Raw genomic sequence first — 21,534 nt, forward strand, 5'->3', positions numbered from 1 at the left:
TAACGACTTGTTTATATACTGAGGAAGTTAGGGTTGGGCTGATAATTACGTATTCACCATCCGTACGAAAAGTCGGGGGGACATTCCGGTTACTGCACGGATGATCCAAGCTGTTCAATATTTTTTTTAAATGAGCGGGCAACAAGAAAAATAAACTCGATTCGATTTGTGTAGATGCTTGGATCAAGCTTTTTCATATTTAGAAAATCGGAAAATCAATTCCGATTTTTCAAAGATAAGAAGTTTGATCTGAGCTTCTACACATATCGAATTGAGCTAATTTTAAATATTGACCACTCGATTTCTTTTTAAATTATTAAACGGTTCGGATCATCTGTGCAGAACCCGTAGTGGGCTCCAAACAGCTGGCCACCGCATTTTGGGTTCGGTGACCGTAGTGCTTCTCTATTCCATGCCCCTGCCCTGGGACACCACGTCGCGCCGTTGCGGTTTGACGGTTTTCTAAACTCTTTTCTATCACATAATTATACGGGCTTTACAAAATTTTTGGTGAGACCTACACACGTGTGATGGATGAAAGACTTTAAGGTACCACCTGACATGCCCCAAAGATGTTGAATAATTTATAGAATTGAGTGATTATTCAGTGCTCATGTCCTCTTGAAACAGTGAAGTTTGAACCGAATAGAAGATGAGAAGATGTTTTAGGGTATCACCTAGCGATGCTCCAAAACATTGAATAATTTATAGGATTGAGTAATTATTCATTGCTCATGCCCTCTTGAAGCAGTGAAGTTTGAACCCTACAGAAAATGAGAAGATGCGGCATTTAGTCCATGTGGTTATACTCCATGATTTTTAAGAGAGAAGTCTAGGGTTTGAGTCTATAGAAAAACGTCGAACCTCCTAAGCCCCACTATACAATATTGGCAAAATAAAAATTACTCTCTCCGTCCCATTTTTATTGTCCATTATTCTGTTTGTCTCTTTTATGTATTTTAACTATATCTTTTAGTGTGAATCTTGAAAAATATGCAATATGGATCTTATTTGATAGATCTCGATTAGTTCTATAATATAAAGTTTTAAAATTATAAAAAACATTATAGATTGAAAGATATACGCAATTAAAAAATGGACAATAAAAATATAACGAAGTGAGTACATGATGCTTGTCAGGCAACCACTTCACTTTGAGGGGAAAAAAAATACTCCATCCGTCCCCAATTTTTGGTCATAATTAGCACTTTTCGGTGTATCAAAGAAAATTTGTCCCACTTCAAAACTAAATAGAAGTAATAGAAAATGAATTTTCTCTTTTACCCTAACATTTTTAAATTAGCAATGCTAAAAATGCAAGAAAGCATAATGATTAAAGCGTAAAATGATGAATTTCTTTTTTTTTAAATGCAATGATTGTGTTCCATTATCCCTCACAGTATTTAGTTAGAATCTCCAAAATGGACTAAAAAATAGGTACAGAGAGAGTAGTAAATTCTAAAAAAAAAATAGAAGAGTATTGGAAAAAAAAAATACTAATAATATGTCATTAATTTTATGATAGGAATCACTTTCCATTTTCCATTGTCAATCCTTGTGTACCTGTTTAAACCTGAATCCGGTATTGTTTAGCTCAGATTCTTCATGAACAGAATTTCAAATTGGGTTACAATTTTTGCACTCCACTTTTTTATAAATGCACTCCAAAGCACTAAAAGACAAGTTTTGAGTGCGAAAATCATTGTGGTTTCAAGTTTGTACGTATTGTCTTGGCAAAAATGAAAAGGAATAGCCATGCCCAAGTCTTGTTCAGGCCACAATATCAGGCAATTCCAGGCTGCTTCAGTTGTACCGGTGAAATTTTGGTTATTTCTGTCACTTAACGCCGTTCAATTTCCACAAAAAATGTACACAACTTCAAAAGTCGAGCCCAAACTATCCACAAAGTTGTAAATTTTTTGTTTTGTAGCCCTTGCAAAGGTAAGAAAATCCCAACTAACGCCTTATGCATATTTCAACCGAATGCAGGCTATTATTATTGAGCTAATACTGTCGTGACATTCTGTACTTCAAAAGGCAGCAATTTCAACTGCTTTGTATAGTTCTAAGATTCAATTCAAGTAATTCACAAGTCTGTTCAACTGCAACATATTCACATCGAGGATTGTTTCCCATTAAGAGAGACATTTATATAAACCAAATGGGCTGGATAAAGAGCGTTCTACAATGATCAACGATCAATCAGAACTGAAGGAATCATAAATCAACCTTAAAAGAATAATTAACCAGTCAAAACACATCCCCATCCGAGCCCTTCAACTACTTGTTTTGTACAAGACTAATAGGACAGCTCTCCAAAATCACCAGCTCGTGCTACTGTTAAGATCAACACAATCCCCCTCCCACCTTTTTTCTTTTATGGTGGGGAAACAAAACTGGAATTGAAAGTTCCAAGGGGACAAGGAAAAAACTGGCCAGGAGCAGTACATCCAGACAAAGCTCTCCATGGGCACATATTGAATAAAAACTGCCATCTAGCTAAAATTCCCTACTGGCAAACAATCCATTAACATACGAATCAAAGGAAAACCACAAACAATGATAGGACTCCGACTAGAATAACCGCACATGTTGAACCACAGCCATGGAAGTAGTGGGAAGAAGAACCTGAGCTCGAAGAATTCAATGCCGGGGCTGTGCTGTTTACGAAGGTTCCATTGCTGCCACCACTGCATTGACCAAAGGGCAAGAAACGTGAGTTGCACATTAGTTGCTAATACTTGTTTTCCTTCTACTTGTAGGTAGTGTTTTCCTTCTACTTGTTGGTAGGAGTTCATTTGCAATAAGAGAAATTGGGGACATGAATAAAGCAGGTACACGTAAATTATAGAACTGGATTTTGATTCTCTCCATTTCACAACTAATGGCATGAGAAATGGACACCAAAACTCTTAATTTCAAACAGAAAACTATTCCGTAAAGTTAGCAACTACGTAGACGTCTGTTCAAAAAAATATTTTCTTTCTATATCAGCTAAAGTCACTTGTTTCGGCTTTAAGACCCTTGGTTGCACAAAAAAGTTATTTTCCCATTGGTATTTTGATGTTAAGTTGCAGCACTTTGTGTCGAAAGAGAGATAAGAATTCTGTTTATGAAATGGAGAGAAGGTCTAAATCCATACAGTCACCAGAAAAGGATTGTTCAGCAAAAGAAAGGAATATTACCTTCCAAATAGACAATAATTATGACCTGCATTATTGTGACAACAGAGAAAAAAAATCATGTAAGTAAAAAATGTCAAAGTAAAAGGAACAGAGCACAAACAAAACAAAGCAGACAGTTTTTCTGCTGACTATGTCATTCTAATCTTACTTGGATTCGTGGTAGTGATTGCAGCCACCCCATTAAAATCGCAAGTCCCAGGAGCCTTCCCCATTTGATGATAATAAGTGTCAAAAGCATAAGTCGCGTGCGCAGCCACATTATCCGGTTCGTAGCACGGTTGGCCCTGCAAAATAGGTGAACAATCCACCTTCCCGGGCCCACAAGCCCAATCCAAAGCCGCCTGCAGCATTTTCGCATCAACACCGTCCTTTGCTGTACAAAAAGTTTGGTTCGTAGTATCGTTCGCTAATACTGATCCTGACCCGGTCAGGTGCAAAATGTAAATGGGTTTCCCATTTGCATCAAACAATCCCCAGTTTTGCTCGGACAAAGGCCCTGGCTTGTTATCCTCGTTATAAAGCTCATATATGTAAGTACTAACAGAAATTCCAGGGTGTTTGGGGGTCCCGGTTTGGTTCAGCACGTGTTTTATCAAGTTGCTGTTGTAAGTGTTGGCATTGTCTAAAGTGGCATCAGGTTCGCTAGACTCGCCTTTAGATGGCCAGCCAGACTCAGACACTATGACCGGAATGTTAGTGTAATTGAGGTAAGCCATTGCAAAGTACGCCGCGTCAACCATAGCATCAAAGACATTCGTGTAGTGGATGAGTGTGTTGGCATCAACCGCTTCTTTGTTTGAAGCAAGCGGACGGAAGAGCGCGTAATCTAAGGGAATAACACCGTTAGATTGCATGTAATCATAATACGGGTAAATATTTAGCATGAGGAAAGATCCCGTTGATTGCAAGAAACTGAGCATGGGTACTATGACTGGATTCCAAGACCTGTTAAAGAAGGCTTGTGACGGCGGGAATGAGTCAAGGATGATGGAGGACGAAAGAGGCGTTGAAACCTTGATTTGACTATCCAAATTGGAAGCCACTAGGGCCGAGTGGACAAACTTGAGGGCGCTGACTAAAATACGTGCAGCGTTTGGGAGGGTGGTTAGGACCTCAGAACCGACACAAATGGTGGTAATATTGGTGTCCGGGTAATGTGCCACGACATTTTGGGATACCCAGTTGGCAGCAGTGGTGTTTGATTGGCCAATTCCTAGGAGCTGTTCATTGGGAACCGTGATGGCAACTTTAATGCCGGTGTTGGCAAGGGCGAGAAGCATGCCGCGGTCAGCATTGTAGAGGCGGACATGGCGGATTTGCTGGGCTTTGAGGAGAGCTACAACTTGAGTTGGGTGTGGCATGTCTGAGAGGTCTGTTCCTATGTTCACGCCAATAAATGCATCTGCAACAAGAATTTAACCGTTGTAAATTCCTGCACACTTCTAAAATAACACAAATGGAAGCAATATACATGTTTTCATCCTTCTTATTTTAATTGCCACTGAAGCAATATTCATTATTAAGGATCAAGTGACGGGCCTTGTTACTACTTTAAAACGATATACAATTAGGTCGAGTTGGGCTCTTTATTTATTCATGCCTTCAAAGATCAAAGTCTCCTAGACATAATGCAGCATGGTGGTTTTGTCATATCTTCACCATGTGGTCCAATCTCATAAACCCTAATTATTAGTACCTTTAAACTCCTTTTCCTTTATGAAGACTGAAAACATAGAGGGGAGGACCAAATGAGCTGGCCAGATTATGCTCTTTCATCAATCACCACCAAATCTAGGCAATGAAGAGAAAAAATAAATCTGGACTCATCAAATGTCTGTCTGTGAAAGAGTAGAGTCCAAATGCAGGGATCATACAAAACAAGGCTAAATCAGGCCCTCTAAACTTAACCAAAAAAGCTCCTGGTTGCTAAATAACAATTTTCTAAAACTTGCTAGGCGCTACTCGGTGGAAAAGTGGGGACTAGGCGTTGGACCGTCACCTAGCACCTAGGTGGGTGCTAGGCGGGGACTAGGCATTGGACCACCGCCTAGAGTGCTAGGCGGGGAGTAATTTCTGAAGATTAGAATAACAACAGAAGTATCGTTTTTCTAATATCCCTACATCTCAACCTTGATAAAGCACTACACGTCAGAGAGATGAAACAAAAAAAAACGACAGGTTTCTACAAAAGCCCCTTCTTGTGGCTATGAATATTATTCTCGAGTCAAAAAGTAGTAGTAGTCAAATGAATGTAAACAAAACACCCATCAGTCCCCACACCAATAAAAAATAGTAAAGTGCAATGCTTATCTAAATGTGAATATAAATCCACAAAATCAGGCATCTATTCATACTATTAGAAGGGTCTTGGATATGCATTATATCAGCTTAAGCACCAGAACAAGGGCATAATATATGCTCATTTCTCTCCAAAATCAGCTGAAGTACAAGAACAACAAAACATCGTTTTTCTTTGGTGAAGATCTCAAATCACTGCGTTCCACTACTGTATAGGCAAAACCCACCACATAAAACTCCCCGAACAAACCAGTAGTTAAGGAGAAACAAGAGAGAGAGAGAGAGAGAGAGAGAGAGAGAGAGAGAGAGAGAGAGAGGGCACTCACCTTGGTCAGCAGATACAACAGAGATTGCTAAAAGCAGAAAAACAAGCAATCCCATTTCTAGATCTTCCCACTGCAATCCCTCTCAATAATAGTACTTAGAAAGCTACAACCCACAAAATTTTACGGAGAGGAGAGGGGAGCTTGTGCCGAAAAAAAGAACCAAGAAATACAGTAAGAGAGTGGACGAGATATGGAGAGGTGTATTTAAGAGAGAGAGAGAGAGAGAGAGAGAGAGAGAGTGGTGGGTTCATCAATCACGTGGAAGTGTTGTCAGAGGATCGAACGGCTGAGGAATAATCTGCTATCTATTTACCAGTCCAAAGATAAGAAGTCGGGTTGGTAAAAGTTACTCTTTGGTGTGCCTAGAAACGAACAAAACCACTTTGTTGGTAGCCGTTGCGGCTTTTCGGCTGTTGGGTAATTCGAGCATAGAGAGGCAGAGTTTGGATCTCTTTGATAAGAACGAAAACGCAAATGTTTTGAACACAAACGTTCCAACAAAGATAGGAACATAAATGCTCTTGATTGAATCAAAAAAATATATGTATATACAAGTGTTCTTGATTTGCGGATGAATTTTATGCGTATTATGTTGGCTCACTATACATATGTATGCACAAAGGTTCCAATTGGTGTTTGATAAGTGTATTCGTGACACAACTTCTACTAAGCTTTGTTGCTTCGTCTAGTTGTAGTTGTTGATGATGTTATGCAAAAAATATATTTTCAAGAGAAGTAGAGTGTTATAGAGTAAATGCAAAAATATATTTGTAATACTATGTGTTTGATTGACGTAAAACTTCACATGAAATAGAGTGTTATAAGGTAAATGCAAAAATGTATTTGTATTACTGTGTATTTGATCAACGTAAGACTTCACATAAAAATTAGCTTCTTTTTTTTTTTTTTTGTAGTTACGTGTTTTTCAACCCAAAAAACTAATATTTTAAGTTGTGAAGTTAACAATTTTTCAGTATTTGGTAAAATTATAGAAACATGGATTCGACTTTGTTAGCTCTCAGCACAATTTCTAATATATTTTCTCTGTAGTTTTATTCTTATTTATCTATCTCTTCCCCATTCATTATTTAAAAAAAAAAACTCTCTCAAAACTTTTTTTTTTATAATGCAAGGTTTTTCGGTCCAATTTGTCTGCACTTCGAACTAATCATACAATCTTTCTCACACTCTTATGCGTAGGGGTGGCTTGGCTCCAAAAATTATTGGCAAGAAGAATTGAACCTAAAATCTTATGATGAAACAAACAACCAAATCTCATGCCAAGCCAACTCACCAAGCTCTCCCAAAACTTAAACTGAACAAACTCTTTCTTACTGTGTCCTTTCAACTTTTTCCATAAAATGAACCGGGTCCTAAGGGGTGAGGGGCAGAGGAGAGACCTAAATCACATAAAGCACGGACGAGTGCCGGCGTGGGAGTAGAAGCGCAAGCGTAAAAGTGTTCCTAGAAAACTTTAAATTATGTTTTGTTCTCTTTACAATTTAAAAAGAACTTTTCAAAAAATACCATCTAAATTTCCCTTACTTTCAACATTTCTCTCTTTATCTCTCTACTTATTACCCCTATTATTTTTTTAAAAAAATTTCAGAAACCAAATCAAACATAGCATAAAATTTTTGAATGTGAAAATTAAGAACGCGAGGAGTGCTAGGAATAAAGAAAATTGGTAAAAAAAATACCCTTAAAGTGTACATGAACGGCTCAAATTGGTAAAAAAATACCATCTAGATTGACTGCGGGACTGCTGTGGACTGGGGAGAGAGAGAGTTTGCCTACCTCGGGTACCAACCACAAATTGCTCACTCAGACAGCTGGTTCCCAACGGCCATATTTTGTCCTTTTTTACTGTTGCATTTATTTTTCACTCAGAGTTTTATTAACCTTTTTTATTGTACTCCAAAATTTTTTTGCTTTTTCAAACTGCGAATTATTACAGGGTTGGCTCCCTTTGACCGACCTTTCTTGAAATTTTTTTTCCTCATATTTCTAATTAGCAAACCAAAAGGAAAAAAAAAAAACATAAATGGTACAATTTATATCATAGCAGAATACTTAAAAATACATTACATATGTTCAAAGAGTATAAATATTTTCTTCCAAATTTCGACTTTATTTATACATTGGTAGTTAGTTGCACTGCAATTCTAACAATATTATATGTGAAAACAAAAATGTCATTTACCGGTGCCACCCTAATTAAGAGTGGAGAGAATTATAATTTCTAAATTAAAACTTAAACTTGTTTCCGATAATGGTGAATGATACCGGACAAGTGTATTATTCTTTTGCCAAATTTTTGTTCCAGAAGTCGAATACATGTTGCATACGTGGGTTACATTAACGTCCCATTTGATGCTGGTTATATTTTTCAAGAATTTGTTATTGAATGAAAGTAAAGCCGACTTTGGACTAAAACTCGTGAAGCCACCACTTTAGGCCCCCAAATTTTGATTAGTTTGAGGTCCTCCGATCTTATTCGCCCAAACAAAGTTGATGCCTACACCAAAGTTAAGTTAACCTGCTTCAAATTTTAAAGGTCCAATTCAAAATAAAGCTCAAGTGAGAAGGTCTAAATATGAGATAATTCTCTGTCTTATTGTGCAAGTCTGATAGTTGTTTTTTTAGTAAAAGATGAGCTTTTGATCAATATTAATTCAATAGTCTCTATCTCTTTTCCACGTGGATATCGAGAGGAAGAGGACTGCTATGTACGAAAAAAATATATTCAAAAATCACATAGAATATACTTGTAGAGGTATTTTATGACTAGTCATAAATACCTCTATAAGTGTATTATGGGTAATTTTCGAGTACATTTTATTTGTACCTAACACTTTTGGGATCTCTGGCTATTGGTGGATTCAAGTACTTATCTCATTTATTTGGTCAAGCAGAAAGTGAAAAGTACTTATCTTGTACTATGTTAAAATGCGGAAATGATTTTGTCACTTTATTTTTTTGTTAACGCCGCTCACCTGCACAAAAAATACACTTGCAGGGGAGTGGTGTTAACAAAAAAGAGAGTGGCAAAATCAGCAGCCAGCGCTAAACAGCTTGTGTATTTTTTGCTGCGTCAAATTTTTAAAGCAAAAAAGTATTTATTTTCAAATAAGTATTTTGTTAGCAATTTTTAAGCTTAAAAATATTGGATTTATTAAAATTTAAAAATATGCAATATGGATCTTGTTTAAAAGATATCGATGAGATTTTTTAAACGATGCAAAAAAATTGAAAAATGATTTTCGTAATTACTACATTATTTTTAAGTTTGAAAATTAAAAATAAACACTTACTTATTTTTTTAGAAGGTTTAGGTGCCGTTCGGCTTTCTTTTTAAACCTTCTTTTTTCAAAAGAAGGTAATTTCAAAGTCAAATATAATGAAAATATTTTTTTTTGTACCATTTAAAAGATCTCAATAAAATCTATTAAACAAGATCCAAGCTGGTAAAAAATTATTTACATAAATACATAATTTTTAAACTTAACATTATATTTATTTTAAAAAAATACTTTTTAAAAGAAACTCGAACGGGCCTATGTGGAATGGGAGCCTAAATAAGTACTACAGTAAATTTTGGGAAATGATATTGGCACTCCAAAAATTGATGCAGGCACTCCAAAATCAATGTAATTCCAAAGCCATTTTCTTTTGTTTTTGAAGTGCCTGTATCAATTTTTGGAGTGCCAATATCATTTCCCTAAATTTTAATGATTGTAACAAGGCTGAAAAAGAGCCAGGGGGAAAAAAGAAAAAAAAGAAAAAAAGAGAGAGGAGAAGATCAAGTTCCAAAACAAAAAAAACCGGGTCTCCAAAACCAGGTTCACCAGTTTCAGTTTCGTCTTCCAATGAAAGATGAAAAAAACCCTTCCCATTCTCCCTCCCCTTTTTTCAATCCTCTTGAATTCCCTCTCCTCCCTCGCGCCAAAAGCGTGACAGTACTTTCAGTTGAAACCCCCTCATCATAAAGCCCTCCCGATTCGTCCTTCCCTCCCATGCCGAACACCACCCAAGGTACTCTCTCTCTCACTCTCTCTCTCTCCACATAAAATTTATTCGTCCGCGCTGTTTTTTCCTACAAACCCTAGGTCGATGAAATGTTTGATTTCTTATCTGACTGAAGGTTTGGCCATCGATGGTTCGACCAATCAGACCTGAAACTCTGAAAAAGATGGCTCCTTTGCCCGGCTACGATGGTATTCGAATCAAATCCGGAAACGGAGTCCACGATAACAATGCCTGGTCGGACGAGCACGACTGCGTTCCGTTGAAGCATCGCCTGAAAATGCTGCTCGCTGCTACACGCCTTTCGGATTCATCCGATTCCGAATCGTGGAAAGCGAGTAAAGGCCCCTCTGTGTGAGTTTTGTTTATGTTGTTATAAATTCCTGTTCCTACCTTGTTTTGTTGGGAGTATAAAGATTGGGGGTGGGGCTGATAAACGAACCAAATTGCTTGAGTTGGAGCTCGTATTTGCTCGTTAAAAGTTCTTTTGGGATTGGTTTATTGTTAGATAATTGTCCCTTATGGAAGGGAGATCATCTTGGAGTCTTGGACCTCTCCATTCACGTTCAATTGGTTTTGAGATGGATATAAAGTTTTCACATTTAATACACAAACATATGAAGCTTGAGTATATGTTCGAATGTCATTAAACTTTTGAACCAATCTCAAACAAACTACTGCTCAGCTCGTTCGACTGATGATTTTGAAAAATTCTAGCTTCTTGATATCAGTTCGTGATCGGCTTGCTAAAAGCTTGGTGAAATCGGTTCAGCTAATTAATAAATCAAACACGAACATATTTTTGAAACTTGTTAAGTTTTCAAACAAAGCTTGAACGATCAACTGTTCGGCTCATTAGAAAAAGGAATGCTGCAGCTCACTAGGTGCGTGCTGGAGCAGGTGAAGGGTACCTAGACATATTTGAAATTGTATTGAAACGTGCAAAAATTGTATTGTTGTACTTAACAGGTGAAGGGTACATGGAAATAGTTGGAATTTTATTGAAACTTGTTAAAATTGAATTGGATTTAATTGTTATACTTCTGGGATATTATTTGAGCGTAACCACTCTAGAAATTATTCCTTCTGATTATATGCAGTCCCCCAATTGATGTTGTTAATAAGGAAGATCAACATCTTTTGCAGGTAATTTAGCTTGATGAAGTTCTATAGTATTCTTGTTATGAAATTTGTGGCTGTATTAAGCATTTGTTGGATTTCTTGTTTCTGTTTTCTAGTAATAGTACATTCTGTGAGCCTTCTACCTCTTTGGGAGATGCATGGACTGGAAAGTTGGTTATTTTGCATAACACATCCTAGTACAATTCATATTTGAAATGCATATCAGTATCCTGGCCTTATGTCACATTAATTTGTTTTTTCATTTTGTATTCAAAACACTTGTTATGCTACAATGTCATGCTGGGATTATCTCCATATTCAAATTTTCTTTGTTGTTCTCGTAGCCACTTGCATTTTGATGAGGCTATGCTGACTCTTGTTGTTTCACGTTGTGCTCAGTTGATAGAATATTGGTCTGTTTTCTTCAGTTCAATATTTTTGAAATGTAAATTTGACAGTACGGTGCATTTTTTGTTTTTTGTTCATGTGAGTGCAGAAATTGTGACCAATGCATGCACACTCACTCTTAATGGCTGTACTGATGCCTGTTTGAAGGTTTCATGTACGTTGATTGTAGTCTATGGAATGTACTCCTAATTTAATAGTCAAGGGAATAAAATTACACTTTGGAGTTATTGAACATTGAGAAATCAGCTGCAGAAAGGTTATTTACTTTAAAAGTGTCATATTAGACACTAATTTTGCTACTACTATTTTTCGTGTTTCTGTTCTCCTTATTACCAGCTCAAATGGGATAATGCCTGTTGTATCAACACTAGTTTTCATTAGTGAGACCCCTGCATTATTCAGCTTCTTTAGCTGCCCATTGTTTGTCCCTGATAAATATGGTTGAACCTTCGTTTCACTAGCACAAAGTGTCATTCACCGTTATGAGTCTGTTTGGTGTTGTTCGTCTTGAAGTTGTGTATTACAATTTGTCTTATATAAGGGGCTTGTAATGAATGGTTTCAATCCTGCTTTTTCTGCTCAGGAAGAGAGCAATCAGATGTTTTCACCAGAACAAAGTCAAACTGGTAAAGAACATGGATAAATTATTTAAAAGTTTGCTACTGCACAATATCAGTGCACTCTAGTTCATCAATGATTATAAAATGCCAAAATGAACATCATGCAGGTTTGCTTGGTGATAAAAGTTCCCAAGGGACTGAAGGGAATGAGAATGTGAGCTCAAATGGGATAAAATCTATTGAAGCTAACGGTGACACTGTTTTAGTGGAGAAAGTAGATGCCTGTTCAAGCACTTTGACCCCATGTTCAGTGCTGTCAATGTATCATGTCAAAGCAGAAGTTGATTATCCAGATCACAATTTAACAACTTCACAGGGGAATGGTGTGGAAGGTGCTTTGGATACCGAATTGCGAGCAGTTAACTTAAGGAAAGAGATTGCCAATGACTTGGTGGATGATCTTGATCATATTGTTCTGAAAGAGAGGCGAAGGTTGCTGCTATCAAGGTGCTGTTCCTTGTTTGATGAATTGCATTTCTTTTCGACTTTAGGGGTCCTTGTTGAAAATTGCAGAAGATAGTAGTTGGACAAAGTCCTTAAGCTCCCATAAAAAAAAATAGAATTAAGTCCTTATGCAGATGCTTTAAATCCATATCCAGGTAGTAAGGAGGTAAATGATATCCTGATTGTTCTCTTCTAAACTGTTCTCATCTTCCTACTGTCACCCATTGGGGAGTGCAGGATCTACTGACTTTCTAAATTCTCTGTTTTACTTACCAGGAAGTCGTTGGAATTGACAAAACCAGTGTTGGAGGTAATTCTTCTTCCTTCATTTGTCTTGTAAAAGATGGTCTCTAGTATTCAGTTGAGTATGGAAGCCGAGATTAGACATTATATAGACCACTATTCGAGCTGTAGAGTTGCAAATCTTTTATGCACTGAACTTGTTGCCTTCATTGAAGCCCTGTTTTTTTTAACTTTTACTTTTTCTTGACAAATAGTTTTTCTTTTCTCAAACCTCAACAATGTCAGGAAATGGGAGACATCTCGCTGTTGACTACTAAAAGCTGCTATCCAATTGCTTTAAGGTTTCTGTCTTGATTGAAATCATGCAGATGACATTGCACTTTTTTTTGAAAAGAAACATGGAAATATATTGTCTGCCCATTTTGATGTGTTCTTTCAAAACCCTTGTCTTGTATGTATGAATCATATTGTTGATTGTGCATTTTTTTGTAGTGCGCACGCGAAAATTGAGTTTTAGGAGTCAGGTAAAGCTGTAGCTCTTTCTGATTGAGTTGTCTTGTCTTATGTTGTGCAGGGTAATAATTCATGGCTGTCTAACGCAGTCGTGGGTGACACGATTCAACATAGTATCAGTAGAGCAAAGAAAAAGAATCACAACGGTGATGCAGAATCCTTGGTGGCTGGAAATCATACTCATGCTCCAGCAATAAATGCTTCTGATTTTAACATGACTTCAAAATCTGGTAAATCGAAGGGTATTATTGCAGGATCATCCTCTACAATACTAAATCATTCTTCATCAATGCGGTCTTGCCAGGGGACCAAATCTGCTAAACCAGGAGTTGCTGGAATAACAGAAAATGACAGGACATGCTCATCTAAGAAGGCTTCCATCACCAATGAATCATTTGGACATGATTTTGCCTCTAACCCTCATCGCATGCTGGGTTTAGCATTATCATCAACCTTTGTAAATATCAAAGCTGAACCCTTGGATCATGGTGATGCACATAAACTGGAAAAGGATGCTGCATACAATTCCCCCTCTAATCGCGTAGTATCTGTGAAGAGTGAACTGGAAATTCCTGAAGCATCTTATGGCAATGAAGTAGACCATATGTTATTGCGAGACAGGATTAAACTGCTGGCATCCAGGGAGCCTCCTAGTTTAAATAGTTCCAGAAATTTCGAGTGCTTGAAGAAGACTGTGCCTTGTGTCGTAGACTGCAGTCCTATTGCATCTGAATCTGCTAAACCTATAAGAATCAACCGTCCACGGAAGAAAAGGAAAACTGCCACGTAATATTAAAACTCCTAAAACACATCTCCTTCTATATGTATTTATTCTATATAAACCGCTTTATAATACACCTTCCTGCATATTTTTGGTTTGAGTTCCCCCCACCCCTTTCGTGGTTGCAATTTTGAGGTTTCTCCTGCATTGGATTGCAGTGATTCGGTTGAAACAGCAATGGAGGAAGATGCTCCTGGACTTCTGCAGGTACTATCATGTCATAGTTGTGTTTTCTTTTGGAATTGGGCAGTTGTTTTCTTCGTGATTGGGGCTTCATAGGTTTCAGTTTGTAGGTATTAATTGAGAAAGGGGTGCTAGTGAACGAAATTAAGCTTTATGGAGAGCCCGAGAGCGGTGAAGCCATTGATGACAGTGAAGACAGCTTTTCAGAGCTTGAAGATGTGATATTGAAGGTTGGTGACTATTCTGTAAACTGCCCTCATGTCTTCGTCTTTGTAAACTTACGAGAAACAAAGTTGGAAAATCACATTGTTGCATATAAATTCATTTGTTTTTTTAATTTCATTCCCAGCACTGTGGATAGGAGGAGGATGAGCTAATCATAGAAGTTCTAGAAATCGGTTTTGAATGAGCATGATCTTAGAAATCATTCTTGTTAGTTACAAAATTTTTATTTTTGAACAAGCATCACATGGGAAGCACAATGGTGTGCATTTAATGAGTAATGAGACTTTTAGTCGTTAGTTTTCAGTTATTTGTTGTTTTGATTGTGCATATTGATACTATTAGTTCTTACTTTCTGATGTTACCTTGATTTCTTACTTCGCGGGAACAGCTTTTCTCTCATCGCCAGTCCCAATTGAAGTTGCCTCCGTTACGGTGCACAAAGGCTGAGAAGGCTAGTTATTGCTTAGCTTGTTTAATATCGCTGGTGGAGCAAGTAAGATCATTTCTCTACCTTAGTTTATATTATAAAAAACAAGGAAATTAACTGATGTAATTCCATTTCCTGTTAATTCTTGCTAGTTGTTGGTTCTTATAACTTCTTTTTCACGCTTCTTCACTCACTCTTCCTGAAATTTTCAGGCAAGATATCTACAATTCCTGAAATGGCCTGTTGAATGGGGGTGGTGCCGTGACTTGCAGTCATTTATATTTGTGTTTGAAAGACATAACAGGTATATTTGGCAGCATCAGTTTTTTTTTTTTTTTTAACCCCTATTTTTTATTTCTCATTCTTCTGGATTATGGAGTTACTCCCATGGTTCTTAAATGCAGAATAGTGCTGGAACGTCCTGAATATGGATTTGCAACATACTTCTTTGAGTTGGTAGATTCCCTACCCATCCATTGGCAGATTAAGCGGTTGGTGACTGCAATGAAGCTTACTAGCTGTAGCAGGGTTACACTAATTGAGAATAAAGCATTAATGGTAATGACTAGATATGTATTTCTTCACATGAATGGGGATAGTGGTGATCGCAATTATTATATGTAGCGACCTCATAAATACTAAGCTTTTGCCTCATTAACCAGTTTATCGACCAACTATGTTGATATGTTTGGAACATGCTACAAAAGGCGTAATGCAGTGCACAGTGTCATTCGTTTCAGTTCACTTTGAGTAGACACAGAATTTGACCATTATTGATAGTAATTTGATTTATAATTCTGGGATTGATCATTCTTTGTTTCTGATGTTTTTAATTGGAATGATGCCTTCCCTTTGATAGACATGCTTTTTATTGTACGTGCTTTTCAAAGAACCTGTAAATCTCTGGATTCTTGTATAATGTTGTGCTTTTCAAAGGGCCTGAGCCATTGCAATGATGAAAACTCAGCTGCTAGCGAGAACACAGGCTTGCTTTTTTGACAGCCATGTGGTGCAAATAATGCCCGAGAATGGATCTGTTTGTTCATTTGATCCCTCCGGTTCACTACTTGCCTCTTACTATAGTTGTGCTATTAGCATATTGGAAGATTACGTGGCATATAAACTGACTTCTAACCCACTACTAAACTTCTTGTATTGTTGTCTTTATTTTTGGCAGATGTTAATATTGATATTTTTTATCATAGAAAAAAATTGGCAGATATTATGGTCGGAATAACAGAACAGCTTTATGGTTCTTACGATGTATCTCTATGATTAAGGTTGGAGAGGACTTGACTGAAGGTGAAGCACGCGTATTGACCGAGTATGGTTGGATACCAAACACTGGCTTGGGAACCATGCTCAACTACTGTGACAGAGTTGTTCATGACAAGAAGAATGAGAGGGACAGCTCGGAGTGGAAGTCAAAGATTGGGAAGTTACTTATGAATGGGTATAATGGTGGAACTATTGTTCCAACTGATATCCCAAAGAAGGTTATAGGTTACAGTGGTGCTCAAGGTCCTGAAATCAAGTTGGAGCTCTAACCTAGAGGTTAGTTGATTCATTCAAGAAGGTTGTATATGCTCGTTAAATATGACGTACATTTTAAGCATGACTTTGGTTATGATAGAAAAACAAAAACAAAAAACAAAGCATGACTTTGGTTTAGTGTGTTCCTTGCAGAATCGTGGAATCATCTTAGTAGTATTTTGTTGCAGTTATTAGGTGGATGCATGTACATGTGTTGGGTTTAATGCTTTAATAGTTCCTTGGCAATTAAGCAGTGTTTGCGATTTTCATATTTCATGGCTTGACGTTGTTGACACAACTGGAAAATGATGCTTGTATTAGTTTTTTTTCCGGAAGTGATGCTTCGATTAGTAAATTGGTGCGAACACTTTTGCTGTCAAAAGTTAATTGTATGGATATGTTACGCTGCTATTTGGTTTATCACGTTTCGTGTATTGGTGGGGAATTTAGTCTCTGCTACTCTAAAAGCTCTGCTGGGTTCTACTACAATTTTCTTTATCGATGGGAACCTTTTCTTTTTTTTTGGGTGCAACGTAACGTCTCTTGTACTTTCCTGTTTCTGGGCTTTTTGGTCTCGAGTTGAAAGGAGATAGTAACCACTCCTTTAGTGAATAGGTGAAACATAGATATTCATTCTGATGGCTTTCTCTGGTGATTTCTTGTTTTGAATCGAAGGATACGGTTGTATCTGCTGTTTAAAGCACGCTACTTGTTGATAATATTATTTCTAGTTGAAATATGGGCTTTTGCAGCTATTGTTGTGTTGTCTGCTTCCCCCCACCCTCCTTCAGAACGGGTAATTTTCGTGTTAATGATGCAGATATTCCCCATGTTTGAAGCGATACCTATTTGGTTCAAGTATGACCAATGATTAGGTAAAATTGGGTGGGACTACTTTTAAACCTTTGCCCATTATAGGGTTAGGTTGCACTGTCCATGATCTAAAGTTGTTGGGACAGCTAAAACTTTGCTGATCCCAGAAGGGTTCCTAAATTGGAGAATTGGGCCTGACCTTGGGACGAGTTTTTTCACCTGATGGGACTTCATGGGTTAGAGCCCAACCCAGCTTTTTACTATCTACAAGGTTGTCTACATGTGTTGTATTCATACAACACTATGGCCTTGTTTGATACATGGATTATGTGGTTGATATAGGACCAACTGGACCTAATCTTTGGTCGTTTTATGTTTGGTTCTTGAAATGGCAGTCGGGATTAATCATTCCAGGATTAATTTTTTTATCCTTTTACTTGGGGTACTATATAATCCCAGTGGGAGGTGAGATTGAGCTGGATGGAGAGGGTGCGAGATACTCATTTTCATGAGGTATGAATAATTACACTATCTTCGGATGTTCCCTAGCCAATGGAAGTCCTAAAAAATTACAAAAATACCCTAAAAAATTACCAAAAATGCCCTCTCTTTTGGGGGAATTATGCTTTCATCAAACATGGGATTGGAAAGAATTAGTATCGAGACAAATAGTCCAGGTACTATCAATGCTAGGACTGTTAATTCAGTCTATTTAAATTTGCGAATCAAATGAGACCAATATGTATGGTGTTGGTAAATTTTGGTAACCTATTCAATTTGTTAGAATTTGCATCGTAGTTACTTAGTAAAAATGGGACGCTACCTTTCTAAGCACATATCCAAAAGAAAAGATACAATATTGTGAGTTTTTCTTCTCCCCTTCTTGTGCTTCACCAACCAAAAAATTAAAAAAGGAGCCAACTGAGCTTTGCTCCTAACAAACTCTAAAAAAAGCCTTGACCTTCACATTGATGTGTGAAACAATGATTGAAAGACTGAAAAGCACAGACTGAAGGTGGGGCTTTGTGTTCTTAGATAATTTTATTACATGCGTCAAGAACTATGTAGAATGTGGGGCTTCGTTTTCTTAGATAATTTTACATGCGTCAAGAACTATGTAGAAGCTTGGTGTGTTTGCAGAGGATAAGGCTCGTTTAAAAATGGATGGAGCACTACCATAATAAAATGATTAGGATCAGTATACAAAAGCTGAATCTATCTATTTATAAAACTGGAAACATAGTTGTGGTGGCGTGAGCTAAGTCACATAATGCGCGTGTGGGAGCGGAAATGTGAGGGTGAAAGTGTTCCTTAAAAACATTCTAAACTACTAAATTTGCAAGAACAGAAATTGACAGCGTAGGCGCAACGAGGATTGAAAGTGGGAATGGGTGACTCTACCAAAGATTATGTGACTAAAGGGCGTGAGTCCTTTTATTCTTGTCCTTGTGGGGTTTTAAAACTTATCCTGTTCTCTCGTTTTTGTTTGTGCTGGCAATCGCCTCAGAGATACATCTGTGGACTGTGGTTCCATTGTGCTCCATTTACCTACCACTCTCAAACTTCAGGGCCATGAGGCCCATGATAACAATATTATTAATCACTTAACTTCGTAGGGCCGAGTGTTTGACTCAATATTTAGAGGCTTTATATTTTGTAATCTCACCTAACTTAAAAATCATGTAAAGTATACCTTATTTATCATCGGATTGATCTCGCATGAGGAGGATATAGTTTAGTATAAGCTAAATCTCGAGTAGCATAGGTTTTTAAACGACATGAGGTTTTCGATTCCAATAGTAAGTTTTCAAGATTGGTACAACGTACTGAAAAATTTCTTTAATCAAGGTTATTTTAGGGAAATGATTTTGCCACTCATTTTTTTGTTAACGCCACTCTTCTACAAGTATATTTTTGCACCAAAATATACTTGCAGGAGAGTGGCGTTAACAAAAAAGAAAGTGACAAAATCAACAGCCTTATTTTATGTCCCCAATATTGTTTTACACACACATCCTGGTATACTACTTGTACCAAAAAATAAAAATAAAAATAAAAAGAGGCATATGTTACCCTCAATTCTCAAAATGGGTAAACAAAACAAAAGCTCAAGCTTACCTTAATCTTACGTTAGCCTTGCATCACCTTTTTTTTTAATCAGCGCCTTGCATCACCTTAAGTTGATTACTAAATTCATTTTCAGCAAAGGAGTGTCTTTTTATTATATTGCTTAATTTGTCAATTGAGGAGACAGCAAAGCATTGCCAAGATCCGATGAACTGCCCCCACTATAACTGGTTAGTTTGGATTTTGAGTGGTCGTTGTATTGCTACTGCTTTGGGTGGTGTACTTTTGTGTAGAGAGGAGACAAACTCTCATTCTACTACTATTTATCTACACATGATTCATGATGATAGGATGCCAGATGAGAGAGAGAGAGAGAGAGGTCCCAAAATCCACTAAAAGGGCCAACATAATCGACACCGACACGCCGCCCCATTGAAGCCATTGCCACCAGTACCATACTACATTGTCCTCTGCCACCTTGCCCTATTCTCCCAGCTGCGGAAAAAAGTACCAAGAAGCGTGACTTGAAAAAGTTGCATTTTCTATTCGCCAACCTCTTTTCTCCTCCGCAAAGTGTAGAAAGACACATTTACCGACACTCTTTGAGGCTTTCACACCGACACCGCGCTCTGCATGAGACCCTCAAATTATGCAGCGTCTGTACAATATATATATATATATATATATATATATATGTATGTGTGTAAAGTATAACTGTTACAATTATTATTGATCTCCTCGCACTACATTTGCTAAACTTTGCCGGGTTAACGCGAGCATAAGCGGACTACCACTTGCACACACATACGTATACACACTATGTGCGCGCGCCTCTTATGGTCAGTGTGAGCCCGTGTGCAAGTGAAGTGGAAGGGGAACCCCATCCCAAGATGAGCGTATGTGGGCGGTGGAATTGGGCCTTAAGAATAGTCGAAGTGTACATAAGTTGGCCGGACTCCCAACTTATAAAAAGAACGAGTGTACGTGCCCAGTAAAGAAGCCTTCCGAATATGTTCATGTTAGGGGTCATGCTATTCTCCCATTCCATGTCACTCTTCCACTACCCTTTCTTTTTCTATTTGTAAGTATTTTTTGTGTGTGTGGAAGATATGATTGTAAAGGACAACCTTCTTTTTCCTTCTTCAACTGAGAATTGTACTCTTCATATTCTTTTGACTTAGTTCCGCTTATGATTACAGTCTATAATAGTAATGCGACCGACTTTCATTGTGGTGCCATTTTATATCAGTCTCCTCCTCCTAATAAGGGTGATCTTAACTTAATAAAATGCAGATCTATCCTTTCTCGATAAAATTTCAATGATCTGAACCGTTCAATGTGTTTAAAACGTGATTTTAGGGATACTAGCGAGAAATTGGAAAACAATATGACCAGAAAGAGCTTGATCCGAACAGTTTTTTCGTAAAAATGCAACCGTTCAATGTGTTTAAAACGTGATTTTAAGGGTACCAGCGAGAAATCGGCAAAAAATATGATCGGAAAGGGCTTGATCGAAACAGTTTTTCGTAAAATGTATTGAACAGTTTGGATCATCAAAATTTGATCGAGAACAATATCAAACTCATTTACAAGAATAAGGTCACCCTTATTAGAAGGGCCGTATGTCCTATCTTCTATATAATATGAAGAAACGGTTTTTGAATTTTCTATATTCTGGACCTTCCGATTTGTATATATTTTTTCTATAACTGAGATTTACGGATAGTAAGACTAGAAATATACTTGAAAATAATGAATATTTGGAAAAATGATGAAAGAACAACTAAAATTAATATTTTCTAATCTTATTCTGAATCCTTATTTTCGAATTTTCTTTACTTTCCTAACAGTTGTCTCTTTCTCCCTCACACGTTAATTCAAAGACGGATTTAAATTTTGAATCCAAAACTGCTTTCTCTCTTTCACACACCTTTAGCGCTCTCTCTCTCTCTCTCTCTCTCTCTCTCTCTCTCTCTCTCTCTCTCTCTCTCTCTATATATATATATATATATATATATATATACATATATATATATATATATATATATATATATATATATATATATATATATATATATGGGAATGACTTCGGTGTCCCCGGTCATTTTGGGGACACCGTAACTTTTGGCATAACAAAATCACTATGAACATAACCAAAATCTATTATGAGTATAACCAAAACCATTATAAGCATAACAGAACCATAACAAGGCATAACTTGATTGTTATGCCTTGGTTGGGTTTGGTTATGCCTTGATTGGTTTTTTTGGATATTCCTTGGTTATGTCTTGTTTGGGTTCTGTTATGCTTGTAATGGGTT

The 21,534-nt window shown here is 37.2% G+C and overlaps 2 protein-coding genes and 1 long non-coding RNA gene across 5 annotated transcripts; 2 read left to right on the forward strand and 1 right to left on the reverse strand.

The window, feature by feature from the left end:
• Positions 1-2,209: 2,209 nt before the first annotated feature.
• LOC131298298 (glucan endo-1,3-beta-glucosidase 2) lies at positions 2,210-6,041 on the reverse strand. The gene is made up of 4 exons (XM_058323676.1): positions 5,810-6,041; positions 3,334-4,587; positions 3,186-3,210; positions 2,210-2,690 (listed from the first exon to the last, which is right to left on the reverse strand). Exons 1-4 carry the CDS (start codon positions 5,862-5,864, stop codon positions 2,540-2,542), a joined length of 1,485 nt encoding a protein of 494 aa, XP_058179659.1. The 5' UTR covers positions 5,865-6,041; the 3' UTR covers positions 2,210-2,539.
• Positions 2,773-3,164, forward strand: LOC131298299 (uncharacterized). Its single transcript, XR_009190487.1, has 2 exons — positions 2,773-2,964; positions 2,995-3,164. It is a non-coding gene; the product is annotated as an uncharacterized LOC131298299 (long non-coding RNA).
• Positions 6,042-9,645: 3,604 nt separating the features above from the next.
• On the forward strand, positions 9,646-16,605 carry LOC131298300 (uncharacterized). 3 transcript variants are annotated; one of them, XM_058323679.1, is made up of 13 exons: positions 9,646-9,844; positions 9,954-10,189; positions 10,936-10,981; positions 11,949-11,991; positions 12,093-12,432; positions 12,706-12,739; positions 13,247-13,971; positions 14,125-14,173; positions 14,260-14,379; positions 14,763-14,867; positions 15,014-15,105; positions 15,206-15,359; positions 16,082-16,605. In XM_058323679.1, the coding sequence occupies exons 2-13, from the start codon at positions 9,966-9,968 to the stop codon at positions 16,346-16,348; spliced, it is 2,199 nt and encodes a 732-aa protein (XP_058179662.1). In that variant the 5' UTR covers positions 9,646-9,844; positions 9,954-9,965; the 3' UTR covers positions 16,349-16,605. The 3 variants fall into 3 exon arrangements, with proteins under 3 accessions (XP_058179662.1, XP_058179661.1, XP_058179660.1); XM_058323678.1 differs by having other exon boundaries at positions 9,647-9,844; positions 9,919-10,189; positions 11,907-11,991; XM_058323677.1 differs by having other exon boundaries at positions 9,648-9,844; positions 11,907-11,991.
• The last annotated feature ends 4,929 nt before the right edge of the window (positions 16,606-21,534 follow it).

Source organism: Rhododendron vialii, chromosome 8a (genome assembly GCF_030253575.1).
Source record: "Rhododendron vialii isolate Sample 1 chromosome 8a, ASM3025357v1".
Lineage (NCBI taxonomy): Eukaryota > Viridiplantae > Streptophyta > Magnoliopsida > Ericales > Ericaceae > Rhododendron > Rhododendron vialii.